Source organism: Ailuropoda melanoleuca, chromosome 1 (assembly GCF_002007445.2).
Source record: "Ailuropoda melanoleuca isolate Jingjing chromosome 1, ASM200744v2, whole genome shotgun sequence".
NCBI classification, from domain to species: domain Eukaryota; kingdom Metazoa; phylum Chordata; class Mammalia; order Carnivora; family Ursidae; genus Ailuropoda; species Ailuropoda melanoleuca.
This window is the reverse complement of record NC_048218.1, coordinates 172633674-172652241: the sequence shown is the minus strand read 5'-3', so window position 1 is coordinate 172652241 and position 18568 is coordinate 172633674. Positions and strand designations below refer to the sequence as shown.

Sequence of the window (18568 nt, the reverse complement as noted above, 5' to 3'; positions counted from 1 at the left end):
CGTTACCTTGGAATTAACTTAACCAGAGACGTAAAGGACCTATATCCTAGAAACTATAGATCACTTTTGAAAGATATTGAGGAAGACATAAAAAGATGGAAAAATATTCCATGCTCATGGATTGGAAGAATTAACATAGTTAAAATGTCCATACTACCCAGAGCAATCTACACTTTCAATGCTATCCCGATCAAAATACCGAGGACATTTTTCAAAGAACTGGAACAAATAGTCCTTAAATTTGTATGGAACCAGAAAAGGCCCCGAATCTCCAAGGAACTGTTGAAAAGGAAAAACAAAGCTGGGGGCATCACAATGCCGGATTTCGAGCTGTACTACAAAGCTGTGATCACAAAGACAGCATGGTACTGGCACAAAAACAGACACATAGACCAATGGAATAGAATAGAGAACCCAGAAATGGACCCTTGGCTCTTTGAGCAACTAATCTTTGATAAGGCAGGAAAAAACATCCGGTAGAAAAAAGTCTCTTCAATAAATGGTGCTGGGAAAATTGGACAGCTACATGCAAAAGAATGAAACTTGACCACTCTCTCACACCATACACAAAAATAAACTCCAAATGGATGAAAGACCTCAATGTGAGACAGGAATCCATCAAAATTCTAGAGGAGAACATAGGCAACAACTTCTATGACATCGGCCAGAGCAACCTTTTTCACGACACATCTCCAAAGGCAAGAGAAATAAAAGATAAAATGAACTTATGGGACTTTATCAGGATAAAGAGCTTCTGCACAGCCAAGGAAACAGTCAAAAAAACTAAGAGACAGCCCACGGAATGGGAGAATATATTTGCAAATGACACTACAGATAAAAGACTGGTATCCAAGATCTACAAAGAACTTCTCAAACTCAATACACGAGAAACAAATAAACAAATCATAAAATGGGCAGAAGATATGAACAGACACTTTTCCAATGAAGACATACAAATGGCTAACAGACACATGAAAAAATGTTCAAAATCATTAGCCATCAGGGAAATTAAAATCAAAACCACACTAAAATACCACATTATGCCAGTTAGAATGGCAAAAATAGACAAGGCAAGAAACAATTGTTGGAGAGGACGTGGAGAAAGGGGATCCCTCTTACATTGTTGGTGGGAATGCAGGTTGGTCCAAGCCACTCTGGAAAACAGCACGGAGGTCCCTTAAAAAGTTAAAAATTGAGGTACCCTATGACCCAGCCATTCCACTACTGGGTATTTCCCCAAAGAAACAGACGTAGTGAAGAGAAGGGCCATATGCACCCCAATGTTCATAGCAGCATTGTCCACAATAGCTAATTCGTGGANAAATCATGGAAGGAGCCGAGATGCCCTTCAACAGATGACTGGATTAAGAAGCTGTGGTCCATATATACAATGGAATATTACTCAGCTATCAGAAAGAATGAATTCTCAACATTTGCTGCAACATGGACGGCACTGGAGGAGATAATGCTAAGTGAAATAAGTCAAGAAGAGAAAGACAATTATATGATTTCTCTCATCTATGGAACATAAGAACTAGGATGATTGGTAGGGAAAGAAAGGGATAAAGAAAGGGAGGGTAATCAGAAAGGGGAATGAAACATGAGAGACTATGGACTATGACAAACAAACTGAGGGCCTCAGGGGAGGGCGGTGGGGGAATGGGATAGACTGGTGATAGGTAGTAAGGAGGGCACGTATTGCATGGTGCACTGGTTGTTATACGCAACTAATGAATCATCTAACTTTACATTGGAAACTGGGGATGTACTGTTTGGTGACTAACATAATATAATAAAAAAATTAAAAAAAATGCCTCAGGAGAGAGTCTGGAATCTGTTTCTTCCCCTCCAAGGCTCACCCTCTCTGTGAACTTGACTCTGCTTGCCCATTGCATGCCACGTGACCTTCATGCCAGAAAGTAATACTTCCTTGTAAAAAATGCAGACAATCTAGGAGTAGATAAAAGAGGGACATAGCAAGTGAAAGCCTGTCCACTCTCCAAATCCCATCCCCTTGCGTCTTCCAAATAGATTTCTAGCCCTTAAAATGGTATTTTGTTCATAGATGTATTTTTGGCAGCTAGCAAGTTCCTTAGCAATGATGAATGCTTAAAAAAATACTTGTTGAAAAAAGAAGAAATAATTGTCGAATGAATGAATGAGTGAGTGAACGAATGAATGAATGAGTCAAACAGTGGGGACTAGAATTCTTATGACAGATTTGGGAAGTATAGTACCTTGCTTTTCAAAATGTGGTTCTCAGCCCAGCAGTATCAGCATCCTTTGGGAGCTGGTTAGACATGCAGGACCTCAGGCTCACCTAAGTCTTTTGATCAGAATCTGTATTTTAACAAGATCTTCAGGCAATCCATGCAGTGCTTTAAAGTTTGAGAAGACCTGAGTAGGGTATGTCTAGAAAATTGTGAGTTTTCACAAATAGATGCAAGGCAGTGTATGTGATTAGCGGGTAAGCAGTGAACAGAGAGCCAGCCTCTCCCCATCAGTAGATACTGAGGGGTTTGTAAGGACTTCATGCTGTACTCCCCTCACGGGCCCCATGTGGCTGGCTGTCTTTGGGTGTCCTATAGGACTATTATCCTCGGCCATTTCTGAACCTCTGGGGCTTCTGTCTGGTCAGTCCTAAACCCCAGCTTGGAGATAGATACACTTTATGCCACCCAAGAAGCAGTTCAAACCATAGCGTAGAAGTTATGAGTGCCACCCGTAGACTCAGGATGCGGGCGCATCACATTTAACTGCTAGACAGCAGACACATTACTCAAGCTCCAAGGCATGGCTTCCTCATCTGTAACAAGTAGTCCTGCTTGATGGCTTGTAGGGACCAAATGAATTAAACACTTGAGAGTTTGCACATGGTAATCAGTCTATCTGTATTCACTCTTGCTTAAATTGAGGTGAAATTCACATCAGATCAAATAAACCATTGCAAAGTGAATTATTCAGTGACATTACATTCACATGTTGTGTGCAAACACTACCTCTGTGTGGTTGCAAGACATTAATTACTATCATCCCAAAAGGAAACCCCGTATCCATTAAGCAATCGCTCCCCCTGCCCAAGCTCCGGGCAATGACCAATCTGCATCCTCTATGGATTTTAATTCATTAATGACATTTTTCATTATTCACAGAAAAAAAAATCAGAACAATCAGATTTATTTCTCCTTCATCAACTCTTCTAGCTTTTCATGTCTTTAAAAACAGGTTTGCTACTGATGGAAAATGAGAATATAGATGTGGCATAACTTTAAATCAGTGGTTCGTAAAGTGTGGTCACAGACTAGCAGCATCCACAATATCTGGGAACTTGTTAGAAATGCACATTTTGGGGTCTCCCCAGAAAAACTGAATTAAAACTCTGGGGCTGGGACCCAGCAACCTGTGGTTTTAATAAGCTTCCAGATGATTCTAGCACAAGCTCAAGTTAGAGAACCACTGCTTTCAATAAGCAAGATACTCTCTCTGCAAGCTTGTAGTGATGCCTGCAGGTGCCTGCCATGCCTGCTCCATCCCAGGGCCCGGGAGCACATGTCCTGGCCTGAGAGGAGGTCGTCTTCTTTTTTTTTTTTTTTTTAAAGATTTTTTAATTTCTTTATTCGACAGAGGTAGAGACAGCCAGCGAGAGAGGGAACACAAGCAGGGGGAGTGGGAGAGGAAGAAGCAGGCTCACAGCGGAGGAGCCTGATGTGGGGCTTGATCCCATAATGCCGGGATCATGCCCTGAGCCGAAGGCAGACGCTTAACCGCTGTGCCACCCAGGTGCCCCTGAGAGGAGATCTTCTAGCTCTGTTGCTGTGATGCAGGCATCAACAGGGGCATCACTCCTGCTATCTGCTGGCCTTTGGAAGAGTCCACAGAGTTGATGTCTCGGCTTCCCTCAGTGACACCGGGGCCACTATACAGGCATAAACTCACGTCATCCCTGCTCTTATTTAATCTTTCCCTCTTGGCGCCGCCCAACTCCCTGCTTGGAGGGAGAGCCTTCCTGCAGAGAGTGGCTCTGATGGCTTGGTGTGTTTCACACATCCTGCGTCGGAGTGCAGGCAACGCATCTTTTTGGTTGATTAATGTTCAATTTGAGGTCTATTATGAACCTCCAGGCTTTAATTACTACACCATTACCCAGTCAATTCCTTGCCATTTTATATTTATGGCTTTTATTATGCCTCTGTATGTGCAATTGCGTAATTTTATTCTGGAAGGATTTCACCTCATTAGCTGGGTTTTATACCATTCTTCTCATTTGTCCAGATTGTTACTTATCTCAGTTCCTTGTGTGCGCTTTCTACTCTGTTTTCTTTGCTAATCTGACCTCTTATACATTCTTTTTTCTCCTTTTCCTGGGATGCGTTGTTCTTTTGTCCTTGGCAAGAGCTCTTGAAGTTTTTGCACACTGTGCTCTGGGGGTTCTCTTCCCAGGTCATGCTCTTGACTCAGTCATTCCTTTGCGCTGCTTGGTGTCATTGGCCTTGTCCAAAGGCCTTGAGGCCTGCCCTTCAGCCCTGGACATACCATGGACAGCTTTATTATCAGATTTATTTCTTTTTCCACCCAACTTCCGTATGCGCAATTAGAAGGTGCATAGATGGAGGCTTTTTCTTTTTTTAAGAGTATGCTGCTGAAAATAATTTTGAAGTGTTCTCTGAAGTGCTTTGTAAGACACCTTCCCTCAGTCCCTCCGGTGTCTCGAAGGAATCTATGGCTTGGTTGACTTGCTTGCATATTTTGTTCGGTTCCACCTCAGACCTGCCGAATCCAACTCCAAGGGAGCAGCCCCCCAGTCTGCCTCTGGCAAGCCTTCCAGTGATTCAGATGCCTACTCAAGCTTGAGAACCACTGTTCCAAAGAGATGCTGAAAGAACCTTAGGAAATCCATCTAAGTCAGAAATAATATTTATTCCACCCGAGTCCTTCTTTTGCCAAAAAGCAAGATTAATAATCTCTATAACAGTTTTGTTTTGTTTTCTGTTGTGTGTTTTTTTTCAGCAGCTTTGCCCTAGAATTATGCGAATATTTCAGTAAAGCGAAGAGTAATACTCTAGGACAAGAGCTCATGTAATTACTTACAGCAATAGTAGATCAATCATCTCTATCATTGGAGAAGTCTCAGGCCCTAAGAGATCTTTACTTCCACTCTGTACAACCCCTATGGATAGGTGTTCCTGTCCATATTTATGGGAGAAAACTAAGATTAAGGAATGTGCATCAGGTCACCAAGTCTGTTAGAAGGAAAATCAGTTCTGTCCAGAGCCACAGTGCTCTCTGCTCATCTGTTACCGTGGTGAGGACTTCCCTGATCAAAACTTTGCTGCTGTCTCACCCTCTGCCTTTCTCAGTAGGACACAGGTATGGTGTGTTTCCATAGGAATCAGTAAGTAGGAATGTGTGCTCTGGTGTCAGGCCACCTAAGTTCATGAGGCAAATTTGCCTCAGTTTGTCCATCTGTCAGGTGAGGTGGTGCAGTATTTCTGTCACGCAGTAGGACATGTACCTTAAATGAGACAATCAGTGAAAGTGCTTAGAATGAGGCCTGGGAAATGAGTGATTTCAGTAAATAGCAGCTGCTGCTTATCTTTCTCTGCCCTCTTGCCTGCAACTTTAAAGCCATTTCTTTTAGGTTCATTCACTCTGGGGCCTCACTTCCCTTATCTGTAGAATGGGGGCAGCGGATCAGGTGGATGAGCAACTGGGATTCTGATTTGTTCTGGTTTGTTTTCCTGCTTGGCCTACTTTCTCTAATTGCAATGTTCCTTGTTTCTGCCCATTTGAAATCATCTTATTAGGGTTCGGCATGTTTGTTTGATTTTATGGACTTGCTCAAAATTCATGATCACAATTAAGTTCTTGTGCAGCTCCCTTGAGGCTTCTCAGTGTACTTCCTAATGCTTCTCTCTGGCTTTCTGGGACCAATCACCATTAGCACTTGGTACCATTAGTACCAAGGGGGAATGTAGGAGAAGTATTCCCTTGTGACCCCCAAGCCACTGTGAGAGGACCCCAAGCTGGGCTTACACTTTGACCTCAGAAGAGGTCTGGGTCTTGGTGATGTGATTTTCCTTCTAGGGGTGTTCATGATCCTGTTACTAATGTGAGTTATTTCTGTGTTGGAGAGGAAACCTTATGGATACAAATAAGGGTTTTTTTGTGTGTTTATTTGTTGGCTTACTATAGGCGAAGGTTGGCATTTCCTCTGGTGGGTCAGGAGACAGGTTTTAACAGGCCTGTGAGGTTGACAGGACTCTGAGGACAAGTGTCCCCTGGTGGCCGTAACGGTTTTGTATTGGGATTTGTTGCCCAAATCGTCAGACCATGACTGGTTCTTCAGGCTTGTTGCTTATTCCTGCACTTGACTGCTGTGTATTCCCATGGAAGACTTCCACTTGAATATGAGCACGTGGGGCTTCCTATCTGCATTTTTGGCGTAAGCAAGTGAGGACACTTCTTTATTTATATGGTTCTCCTGCTGAAATGATGTGAGAGCCTCTGGATTACTTACCTATGGCCCCCAGAGAGCCATTCTTGGTGTAGTCGTGATTTTGGTTTAATTGCTGGTGAAAGCCTTGTGTGGATGTCGGCCAAGGGGTCACACAGGAATAAGAAGAGGGAGGGCAGTGAAGAGATCATAAACCACAAGTGGGTCAAGTCTATTTTAGGCACTTTGTCTTTGTTCCGTGATTTAATTTGTACCACAGTCCTAGGGAGTGAGCTTTCTGTAACTTCTGTGTATCTTGCAAAGAGGTGGAATGCCTTGTGCAAGTTAAACTAGTATTGCTCGGCACTGTAGACTCGATGCTTCTCCTAGCAGCTTTGTGTCAGAATTTGAGCAAGACGGACAATCCTTTCTTTTTGGAGAGAACACAGTACAAGTTCAGACACTGTCTTGAGTGGCCTGCGAAGAGACCACTGTGCTTGATCTGACTCTGAGAGTCAAAGCAGTATGTGAAGGAAGACTTCCTGGGTGAGAGGCAGTGGAAGAGGCCCTCAAGGCTCTCACCCCAGGGCCAGCTGTGGGGAAGACAGAATGGCTTGGGCTCGCCCTGGAAGAGGACAGCTCAACAGAAGGCGGAGGAACATGTGTTGGAGACAACCAACTGAAGAAGTCAGCAATGTGATGCTGAGGCTGAGGCCAAGGCCGCCCTGGGAACCAGAGAAGGGTGAGTGCTAGAGTGTGGCTGGCCTTGCATTCAGCACTTCAGTGCCTAAGCCAAACAGGTTTGTGATCTGAACCAGTGGATAAGAAGAAATGCAGAGCACTCACAGAGGTACTCAGAATTGAGGGATGGAAAGCCTGTGGGCTGCTCCATGCAGCATTGGGTCACTCACCTTGACCAATCGTCACTGATCTTCATGGGATAAATGAGATAAGAGAGAACCTTATACTTTTGTCGGGGAGGAGCTGGGATTTATAGACCTACTTCAATGAGACAGAAGAAATCGGTCAAAGTTCCTTAGCCTCTTTAGTCACGAAATCCGTTGAATTTTGTGACAATACGTACGGGAAGGCCATCTTCACAGGAAGAGATTTGGAAATTGAAGACTTAACAGTGAAATTCCATTGCTGACCTAGGCTAGCTCTATGATCTGAGCAAGTAGACTTGCTCAGAGAATCACAGTAATGCCTTCCTGATCAATCATTTGGCCCTGTTGAGGATCGGTTGATAGAAGTCATGTAAATATACCCTGCAGACCAGAAAGTATTTAAAACACATTTTGTACTTAATATGGCACCAGTATCCAGTGTTTTATTTTACAAGACATGCAGGCGATTACAACTTCTTTTGGCATAATCTAAGATGAGTGATAATAGCAGGTTTTTGTGTTTCATCCATCATGGTTTCTGTTCCAGTATGTTTGCTCTTAAAACTAAAGAGTGAGGAAAAAATGAAGATGGAAAATACGCCTTGATATTTTCAAATGGAACTTTTCAAAATGGTCTTCGGTGAACACGGTTAATACCAGAATATTGAAATTGAGTATAGATAGACCAATGCGTTAATTTTAAAGCAAAAAGCTACTGTCTAGTTTAAGAATTATCTCTCACATGCTTCATTCCCCCTTCTGATTACCCCCCTTTCTTTATCCCTTTCTTCCCTTACCGATCCTCTTAGTTCTTATGTTCCATAGATGAGAGAAATCATATGATAATTATCTTTCTCTGCTTGACTTATTTCACTTAGCATTATCTCCTCCAGTGCTGTCCATGTTGCAGCAAATGTTGAGAATTCGTTCTTTCTGATAGCTGAGTAATATTCCATTGTATATATGGACCACAACTTCTTAGAAGCGTGAGAGACTATGGACTATGAGAAACAAACTGAGGGCTTCAGAGGGGAGGGGGGTGGGGGAATGGGATAGACTAGTGATGGGTAGTAGGGAGGGCACGTATTGCATGGTGCACTGGGTGTTATACGCAACTAATGAATCATCGACTTTACATCAGAAACCAGGGATGTACTGTATGGTGACTAACATAATATAATAAAAAAACATTAAAATAAAAAAAAAGAATTATCTCTCACTGTCGTAATACCTTATTACTAATGTTCATAATCATAGTATTTTCTGCAGAAATGTGGACCTTAAGATCCACACAGGTAACTTTAAAGACTTGTGTCCGCCTTGTCTAAAGGCACCGCTCAAGAAGGAGGGTTTGTTTTTCTTTAGGTGGGTAAATATGGTAAGATGGATGGTACATTAAAGAGTAAAGAAGGGCTTCTCAGAGCTGATTTACATATTGATTACTTAAATTACTCCTTAATTTAGTGTCTGCTAATAAACAGTGCCTTGGAAATGTTTCCGGAACATTTATTGGCTGCAGTAATTCTGTCTACGGTATATGCAGATCACATCCTCATTAAATATTGATGTGCTCATGAAATGTTAATAGAATGTTAATGTGAAATGCAGGGGAATGTCCTCAGTGGGAGCTGGGAGCTGGCTGAACACTACCTGTCTCCTGTCTTTTCTTTATGTTGTCTTCTTGCTCTGTTGTTTCCATTCGTTCCCCTGTCATCAGGAGATTTGGATTTGCTCCTTGATACATGTTTAGCTGTTCCAGGTACAGCATTTTTAAAACAGAAAGGTTCCCTGATTGATGGGAATTTAGTTGTTCTCCCCTCCTGCTTTCCTGAACTGGAATTCCTGGTTAAAACTAGGAAGAATTCCCCTAAAAGGAAAAGGGTGATTCAGGCTCAACCTAATGAGTCTTCATGCTCAGGCAACTTGCCCAGAAGAGACTGTGAAGAGGGAATGAGCCTTTCAAAGAGTCTAGCACTGGTCCTTCCTTGCTTGGCTGGGGAAAGGATTTGGTTGGAGTTTACATTCAGCTTTCTCAGAGAAAAAACAATCAACTCATAATAAGTGTTCTCTAAAGAGAGTGCAAGGAAGAATTTTTATCATAAATCCCAAGGACAATAAAGGTTATACTCTGATGATATTTAAGACATATTATTTATGTGAAACATATGTTCCAAACGGTTGAAAAGTCTCACAAAACGGGATGGTTTCTTGACTTCTTGGGCCATCATGAGGGGGGGGTGAGGTGGTAATGGGGAAGGCTGTGAAAACTGCTCATGGCACAACTGGAAGAGAAGATTGAATGTGCAAACTATGTGGTGATTGTGCCTTGGTGTTAATGCAATGCTGGCAGAAATAGCCCCAAACAGTTGATTTGTTATTGGGGTACTGTCAGTGCATATAATAATATATGTATATACATGTGTCTTACAGTGTTTCTGCAGCAAATAATTGGAGCACATTTTTGTTAGACTCCTATTCCCTTGGTTTTGACCAATGCACCTGTAGTCAGCTCCCTCACATTAAGTTCCTGTTTGGAACCCTGGCCATATCAATAAGATAGCACTTTCATTTACTTTTCCTTCTTCCCCCGTTCTTCTTTCCTTCCAAGTATTCTTTCTTTTCTCTCACTTTTCTAAAAGCCTTCTGCTCCTTGTCCCCTTCATTCCTTGTCTGCCTGTCCTTACCTTTCTATGACTGCACTGTAGATGCCCCATGCATGCCTGGTCTGAGCCGCCTTCGTCTCTGATAGGGATGCTGCCTAGGCCCTCCTTTCCTTCTTCCTCCCTGCTGTCTATTCTCTGTACTCATTGATCTTTCCAAAACAAATCAGGCTGTGTCACTCGTGTCACTTGCTTGCCTAAACCTCATGGTTAGCGTCTCAAGGTCTTAGAGTGACACCTTATGCAGCCCTGGGGCAGAGGCCCTGCCTCTCCTCTCTGTCTTTCTTTGCGTTTGGGCTTGCTTTTCTTTTATTTCTTTTTTCTTTTTATTTTTTTTAAATATTTTTTTTTAATTTATTCGTCAGAGATAGAGACAACCAGCGAGAGAGGGAACACAAGCAGGAGGAGTGGGAGAGGAAGAAGCAGGCTCATAGCGGAGGAGCCTGATGTGGGGCTCGATCCCATAACGCCGGGATCACGCCCTGAGCCAAAGGCAGACGTTTAACCGCTGTGCCAGCCAGGCACCCCTTTTATTTCTTTTTTAAATTGCAGGCTCGCATTCAGGTAGATCCGGCGCTCATACCTCTTGGGTACTGTTAGCACAGTTGGGCCATTTTATTTTCCCTTTCTGTGGGATAAGTCTCAGGGACAAACTCTGGTTGTTTCCATTTGTATCACGTGTCCCTTAGGCATGCTCCAGTCAGTGAACCATGGGGTTTGGGATGCCTCAGTGGCTCAGTCAGTTAAGCATCCGACTCTTGATTTTGGCTCAGGTCATGTTCTCAGGGTCATGAGATTGAGCCCCCAGTTGGGTTCCAAGCTGGGTATGGAGCCTGCTTAAGATTCTCTCTCCCTCTGCCCCTCACCCCCCACTCACTCTCTCTCAGGGGGAAAAAAAAAAGTTTTAAACTAATGCCAGGGGTAAGATCCTGTAAGAACATGGAAACTGCATGATAAAAATGTAGGAGTTGAAGGCCCAGAAGAGGTGCTATCCCAGAAAAGGGAAGATGTGACTGGGAGAAAAGAAAGCGGTCTTATCACTTCTGTAAAAGGTCTTTATTGCCCTGTTTTGAAAAACTCTCCATCCACAGGCACTTCTGTGTAAGTGTAAACTAGTGAGCAAAATATCCTCTTACAGGGTGGAAGGTTTTAGGATATCTGGGAAACATGAGCATTTTAGGCTCTAGATACTGAGTATATACTTAGAGTACAATCTTGTTTTGGCCTCAAGCCTTAGTTTGGTTAATCTGAAGTGGCTCTACTGCTTTGTTACCACGGAGCCAACATTTTTGACGTGTTCCACAAACTGACTTCCCTTTCTGCCCTGTTTGTCTCCTTCTGCTGGCAGATTGTGCTTGAGAACAGTAGCCGGGAAGACAAGCACGAATGTCCCTTTGGCCGCAGTAGTATAGAGCTGACCAAGATGCTGTGTGAGATCCTGAAAGTGGGCGAGCTGCGTAAGTAACACCTGTTTCTCACATGGGCGTGATACTTGGCAGGCACCCCGCTTCCAGGGCTGTTCCTGGACCTACACGAAGAATTCCCGAGGGGCTGACAGCATGGGCATCCCCGTGGACCCAGCATGCTTTGACTCAGATTTCCAGTATATGTATTTCTGCATGTCTGTTCTGGGACTAAACATTCTTAAAATCTACAAGAATGGGAAAATTGGCAGGTATTATGACTGAATTTCAAATATTATAAAAATGAGAATATATTAAAACAGCCCTGCACTTAGTAATCTGTTAAGGAAAGAGATCTATGGTTTTCTTTTGTAAAATTCCAGGTTTTTAACGTACCAGTTGATCATTTTCTTTTCTTTCTTTTGAAACCATTTTTCTCTATAAAGAGAAATTGAATACCTTAATAAAATCCTCTTGCTCCCAGGATCTCACTTGTTTAGAATGCTTTCTCTAAGCAAGAAGGAATTATAGAAGAAAATGGGTGGCTGGTCATGACAAATGTGGTCAGAGCTATGCTTATTGCTCTCTTACTTACATTACAAAATTTAGGAGAGGACACCCAGGAAAAAGAGGGTATGATAATTTTCCTGCCTTTTGCTCATTTGTATAATTTGGGTTGAGTCTGTTAGTATACATCTGATTTTTTTTTAAAAGATTTTATTTATTTATTTGACAGAGATAGAGACAGCCAGTGAGAGAGGGAACACGAGCAGGGGGAGTGGGAGAGGAAGAAGCAGGCTCATAGCGGAGGAGCCTGATGTGGGACTCGATCCCGTAACGCCGGGATCACGCCCTGAGCTGAAGGCAGACGCTTAACCGCTGTGCCACCCAGGTGCCCCAGGATGCATTTGATTTAACCTGGCCTGCAGTTGTTGTCAACACCGAGCCTCCTTCAAGTGGCTGACTTCCCTTCCTGCCAACATCTCTAGAGCTGACACACATACACATCTTCCCTTGTAGGCTTAGTAACCTGGGCGCCAGGGAGATGCTGGGTGTGTGGTAATGTGGTGAAAACATAAATATTGAGTTACCTTCTCTGAGAGCTTCAAATAATGGTCTGAAATGAGTCATGGAAAGGAATCTGATGATTATATTGGAAAGGGGGTTATGCTTTATTTACTTCGTGAGAAGTGACTGCAGGTACTGCTCAGGTAAACAAGGAAACGGAGAATGTAGTAAGGAGACATTAAGAATTTGAGTCTGTTTGACCAAGCGCAGCAAACTGTTGTTATCCTCTGGTGTAGGTGGATGGGGGAGAGAAGCTAAAGCTGACACGGAACTGCCACGAAAGTTCATGACTGAGGCACAAATTAGGGCGTCTTTGCATGGGAAGAGTAGCAGCCTGACCTGCGAGATTCCTGTGTCAGTCCGCTCCAGCTCACTGATCACCGAGGTTACCGTTTCCTTTTACCTGGATCCTTGACCCGAGTTCCCCCTCCTCCTCTCCATCAGACTAACTTGTTGAGATTTACGTCTGCTGCCGAGCTTACTGTTCATTCAGTTGAAGGATTAAAGTCCTGAGTCAAGCAGATCCTACTGAATTCCTTAGTCTGATAACTGTGACTGTTTCATGTTTATGTCAGTTTTATGGGGGGAGCTGCAGGAAGTCACTTGCTGAGAAGCATTACAAGAGCATCTAAGATTATCAGAAACTGGACGGCAGCCCTGCTCTGCCTGGCTGGGGCTTGTCACGTCTTTGTTTTTGCCCCACATGGCCCCCTTCCCTATGGCCTGCATTGGGCTATCAGTTCTCATCTTGATGGCAGCAGAGATTGGATTCTTTCATGCTTCACTACTATCCCAGCCCCTCCTCGTTCCCTTTGCCCAGCCGACATGTATCTGTCATGCTACGAGTTAACACAGAACAGAGACGCAGAGGAGCAGAGGGAAGATGCTGGGGCTAAAGGGGAGCTGGGTTCTGTCCCTGCCACATAGGACCTTCGTGCCCTTGGGTAATGTACTCACAGACTTCATGCTCCTGTACCTCCACATTTCCCCCAGAAGTAGATTGGTAGTAGTGGGGTGATGATTTGAGTACTTGTGTTCATTTGGCTTGGTCATAGGTATGGACCCTGGGAACAGATTGTATTCAGCCTAGGGAGACTACCTTGGAAAAGAGGGCCAAGTTCTAGGCTGTGTGTGGCAGGGCAAATGTGGATCCAGTTTGGACTCTCATCCATTTCAGTGGGGCCCTATTTGGTGGGCAGGGGAGTGGGGGGACTGTGGTGACAGGAGTCAGAGCAGACAGTGCCGCTTAGGTGAATGGCAGCTCTGTGCTTCTTGGGAGGGGGGTGGGTACAGAATAGCAACCAACCTCTGGCAGGTGCAGAGCCGCCCTCTCAGACCGATGAGGACCTGGGATGAAGCCAGCAACAAGACAGAACCCCATTCCTAGGGGCTGAGATGAGGAGTGGCGATAAAGTCAAATACTTTGGGGATCTCTGGGGGTGCCCCAGCTGCTGTTCTTGCACTGTATATTATTTCATAGCTCACCTTCTGCTGCAGAGAGTTTTCCAGACTTCTGCTACACCTCATTTAGTACCTGGTCAGGCCCATCTCTGCAGCGAGGTTGGGCTTCGTCACCCAGGGCCTGGCCTACTCATGGCAAGCTTCCTTCATCCAAGATGACAGTGTATTCATCTGTTTAATAAAAACCTATTGATGACTTACAGTGTGCCAGGGACCACAATGGACACTGCAGATACAAAGGTGAATCAGATATGGTCCCTGTCCCCAAAAACCTTGCACGTGAAAAAGTATGAGAATGATTTGGGAATGATATCTTCTACTGTTATAAATGATTACATATTGATTTTAAATGCCCATTATCTATTCTCAGGCATGATTTTTCCAATGTTCTGATAGTTTGAGTTTTCAGGTTGGCCTGTTGCTGGCACTGCAAAGGTCATTCTGGATATTTTGCAAGGCCTACAGAGGACTCCACATTTCTGGAGTTTGCATGCCCAAATGAGTTGTTCTCTGCTCATAAAATATTAAAGGATTGCTACATTCTGATTGAGTGCTAGACAGCAAATGATAAAACACCCTGTGGTAGGAGGAAAATTGCTTTTTAATGGATTGCCTTTTGCCCATTGCCATATTAAATAAGTTACTAATATGGAAAACAAATCTGAGTGCACCCTGATGTTGAAGGAAATATCTGTTTTTCTTCTGAGGAAAATTAGTTTCACCTACAAATCCATCTTCCTTTGGTTTGCCTGTGTCTGCTTTTCTTTGTTTCTAAGTTCATGGCTCTTTTCAGATTTGTGTCAATAATTGACCTAGAAGATCACGGTTGCGCTAGGTCTAGAAGCAAGTGTGGAGATCAGAGAAGTACCAGTTAAAGATCTCACTGATTGAGAAAAAGACCTATACAAAAGTAGAAAGATTCAATTTTCTGCAAGTGCTTTGCCTTTTCCTTTAACTTATAGTCTTTTGAAGAAACCCGCTTCTGAAATACCGATTGTCTTTTGGTGTCCAAAGCTAGCATATTAATATTCAATTAAATTACTGATACCAAATATTTACACGCAGTGTTTTTAAGACTACTTTTTGAAAAGCACTATTTTTCTGCTTCCCAGTGATTAACACTGCAAGAGGCGAATGTTTCATAATGCGGTATAAAAAACAGTATCTGATCATTTATATGCTTAGAGCGCTTTATCAAGGTTATTTAATTGAAGCCTATTACACCCCCGGGAGTTAATCAAAATCAATAGTATCTATGTTTATTAATGAAAAGAAGACTTACACTTACTGGATATTGTCTGAGGTCACTGAGCTCAAACCAGTGTTCAGGAAGCCCGAAGAATAGTGTAGAAAGAAGCGGAAAAGTGGGGTGGTTGCATTTTGGCACTGGAATGACCCATCTTTGAATCACAGATCAGTTACCTAATTAGATGCCTTGGGCATGTTTCCTGTCTGTTCTAAGCTTCTGGTTCCTTATCTCTAAAATAAGGATAATCCCTGATGCACACAGTAGTTGGGAGGAGTCAGTGAAAGAATGGGTGCTGCTTTTGTTGCAAGATAGATGGTTTCTTTGCAAATGATAGAATCTTGCTTTCCACAAGCGGACTTCAGGTTAAGTGACGGAAAAAGAACGCTCTGACTTAAGTAACAGCTGGAACCAGGATCTGGAACAATGACTCTCCTCTCGTCACTCTTTACATTCTGACTAAAATTATTCCTTGTAACCTGCTTTGTCCATGAGGCACTTTTGAGAGCAAGGCACTTGTTTTCCCTTAGTTTCAATTTTACAGATCACAAAGAAGAATACTTACGCATCTTGGTGTGGTCACAGATCCCCATAGTGTGGGTAGTGTAATTGGCAGCTCCAGTTAGAAGAACAGGATTGAAGTGGAGTGAAGAGCAAGTCTTCAGAACAGGTGTATTCGCGTGTGTGCGGTGGGTCAGGGTGTGGGGAGGTGGGAGATGGTGCACTGACAGGAGAAGGGAGGCATATCCCAGATAAATGCAGAGATACTCGCTATAGGTGTGAGAAGTCCTTAGGCTGATCCCTAGCTCTTAACTAGGGCTAAAAAGTGGTGACTGTTGTTTGTGTTATTATAACACTGTTCCTAAAACCAAGTAAGTTGTTGAAGGATAAAAAGAAAACTTGATTTCTGACACAATAGGTTAATTACTTATCTTTTGGATATGTAGCAACTCAGCCAGTTATATTCCAATAGCAAGTAGAGCAGAATATTTTTTGTCTGTCTTTCTTTCTTTCTTTCTTTCTTTCTTTCTTTCTTTCTTTCTTTCTTTCATTCATTCATTCAATATCTACAGGGCTCTTCTCTATGAGTCAGGATCTAATCCCCGATGACGTGGACTTAGAACACACAAACCATCTTCAAGCAGCCTACATGCTGACTGGAGAGTCTTTCACATAAACAAATAATTAGAAAACGCATTGTCACTTGGAGCATTATAGTTAAGTTATGTTAATGTCACTAGAAGGCAGTTGTAGGTTCTTTGTGCTCATGGGAAGTTGGACAGACTAAGGAAGGTAGAGTCTTGGGAGGTGTGACACAGAAAAGGAGCTACTTGAGTATGTGGAAATAAGAGATGAAAAGAAAAACCAGGTGAGCACAGGTATGTGTGTGGTGGGCAGCAGCTGGTAGAAATTTCAGGCAGTGAGATGTAGATGAAATCCTTGGAGGTTCAGAGAATTCTAGCTCCATGTGGCTAAAGCAGAGAGCTTGAGGGAGCAAGCAAATGGAGGAGATGCTAACAGAAAAAGCAAGAGTTAAATCATCAAGATATGCCACATGGAGGAGCTTGGACTTTACAGGGAATGGGAATTGATAGAAGGATTTTTAATAATAAGAAATGCCCCTAGTCCTGAGCATAAAATTCTAGAATCAGATTATGTCTTCTGGCTATGACAAGAACTTGTGAGTGTGATAATGTACAGAGCCAGGATCAGGGACAAGCTTACCTCACTCTAGCCCCAGCCCAGCCAGGATAGCAGTTAGGAGGCTTTCAGCTGCAAGTAATAGAAATCCCAATTCAAAATGGCCTATGTAACAAAACAAAACAAAACAAAACCCAAAAAACCAAATGGTCTATGTAAGAACAACCTTTATTGAATATCATAACTGCAGAGTTGAGTAAGTCCTAGAGATGGTTAACTTAACTGTTCAATAATGCCAGCAAGGACCCAAGTCCTTTCTACCTTTTGGTTCTTCCATCCTTGTTGTACAAAATTTGTCCTTAGGCAGGTAGAAACATGGTGGTCATCATCACATGGACTAGGGGAACAAGAAGCTGTATCTTCTAGTGAGTCTCTTTTAGATGTATGGAAATGTTTCCAAAAGCCCTTTAGCAAACTTTCTCTCATGTCTCATTGGCAAACACCGTGGCCTATGCCTTTGCGTAACTGAGTCTTTGGTAAGGGGAACAGGATCAATCATTAGCTGTTCCTAAGACTGGGCACGAAACCAGTCTTCCTTTTTTTTTTTTTTTAAAGATGTTATGTATTTATTTGAGAGAGTGAGCAAGTGAGAGAGCGAGCACGAGTTGGGGGAGGAAGAGAGGGAGAAGGAGAAGGAGACTCCCCCTGAGCAGGGAGCCTGATGCAGTGCTCCATCCCGGGACCCCGAGATCATGACCTCAGCTGAGGGCAGACACTTCACCAGCTGAATCACTGAGGCATCCCGAAACCAGCCCTCCTTGAGTATCACAGGATGATAGGTAGCTAAAGAAAATTGAGTTTCTGTTCAGATAGGGAAAATAGCTACTTGCAGCCCTTAATTCTGTCCCTTTGGTTGGAAAACTCTATTCTGCATTTCCCTTACTACTGCAGAAAACTATAACAAATTGAAGTCAGATTACAGCCCTCTGTCATTTTGCCTTTACTGGGAATTGGGGACTACATTAGTATTTTTTTTAATGTAGCAATATTTAAGGTTGCAGAAAAATGGTAATTGAGGTTTGATTATAATGCATTTCATTTCTCATCACTAAGATGCTAGGGCTCCACTACCTTACTTTCCTTTTAGCAAATGTATATTTTTCACTTCCTCAATTATGCTTTTGTATGTGGGTTATTCTCAGGTGTATTTTGAAGGGCAGAATGGACATACATTTGTGATTAAAGTTTTCATATTTCCCTGAAACAGTTTTGTCATCTTCACCTATTTGACCGTATATAATTAGATTAAAGTTTAATAACTACTTCTCTGTTCTGAAAAAACAAGACTGAAATCTACATCACATGCTATGAAAATAGTCAGCATTTCCTTACTTTGTCTTTCAGTGGCAATATTTATTATAACACGCCAGTGGTGCTGAATGAGGCACCTTGTATAATTCATCACCTAGACACCTCTGCTTTAGCAAGTAAAAATAACACAGATGAGCAATCTGAAGAACTCTTTGGAGTAGAGCAGCAATTAGAATAGACACTTAACTCTGGGATGTTGGTGTTTTTATATTTTGAGAAGTACCATCCATCACTTTCATTCTTAGAACATTCTGGCTAAAGAAAACTCAAGAAAAGTAGTTTTTAACAATTAATCCTCTTAAGGACCTTTTCCCCCACCTCTTAATACTAGCTTATACCCATGCTCCATGGAAAGTTGAAGCATCTCAGATCCTGACTCTGTCTTGAATCTTTATTTT

At 42.8% G+C, this 18568-nt stretch overlaps 1 protein-coding gene across 8 annotated transcripts in view; it reads left to right on the top strand.

Moving 5' to 3' along the window:
* ELMO1 (engulfment and cell motility 1) overlaps nucleotides 1-18568 on the top strand; it is a 521109-nt gene that overhangs the window by 277271 nt on the left and 225270 nt on the right. For all 8 annotated transcript variants that reach the window (XM_034659738.1, XM_034659793.1, XM_034659646.1 and 5 more), the window contains one exon: nucleotides 11329-11437. In XM_034659738.1, the coding sequence (XP_034515629.1) occupies nucleotides 11329-11437 (109 nt within the window). The remainder of the gene's footprint in view (nucleotides 1-11328; nucleotides 11438-18568) is intronic.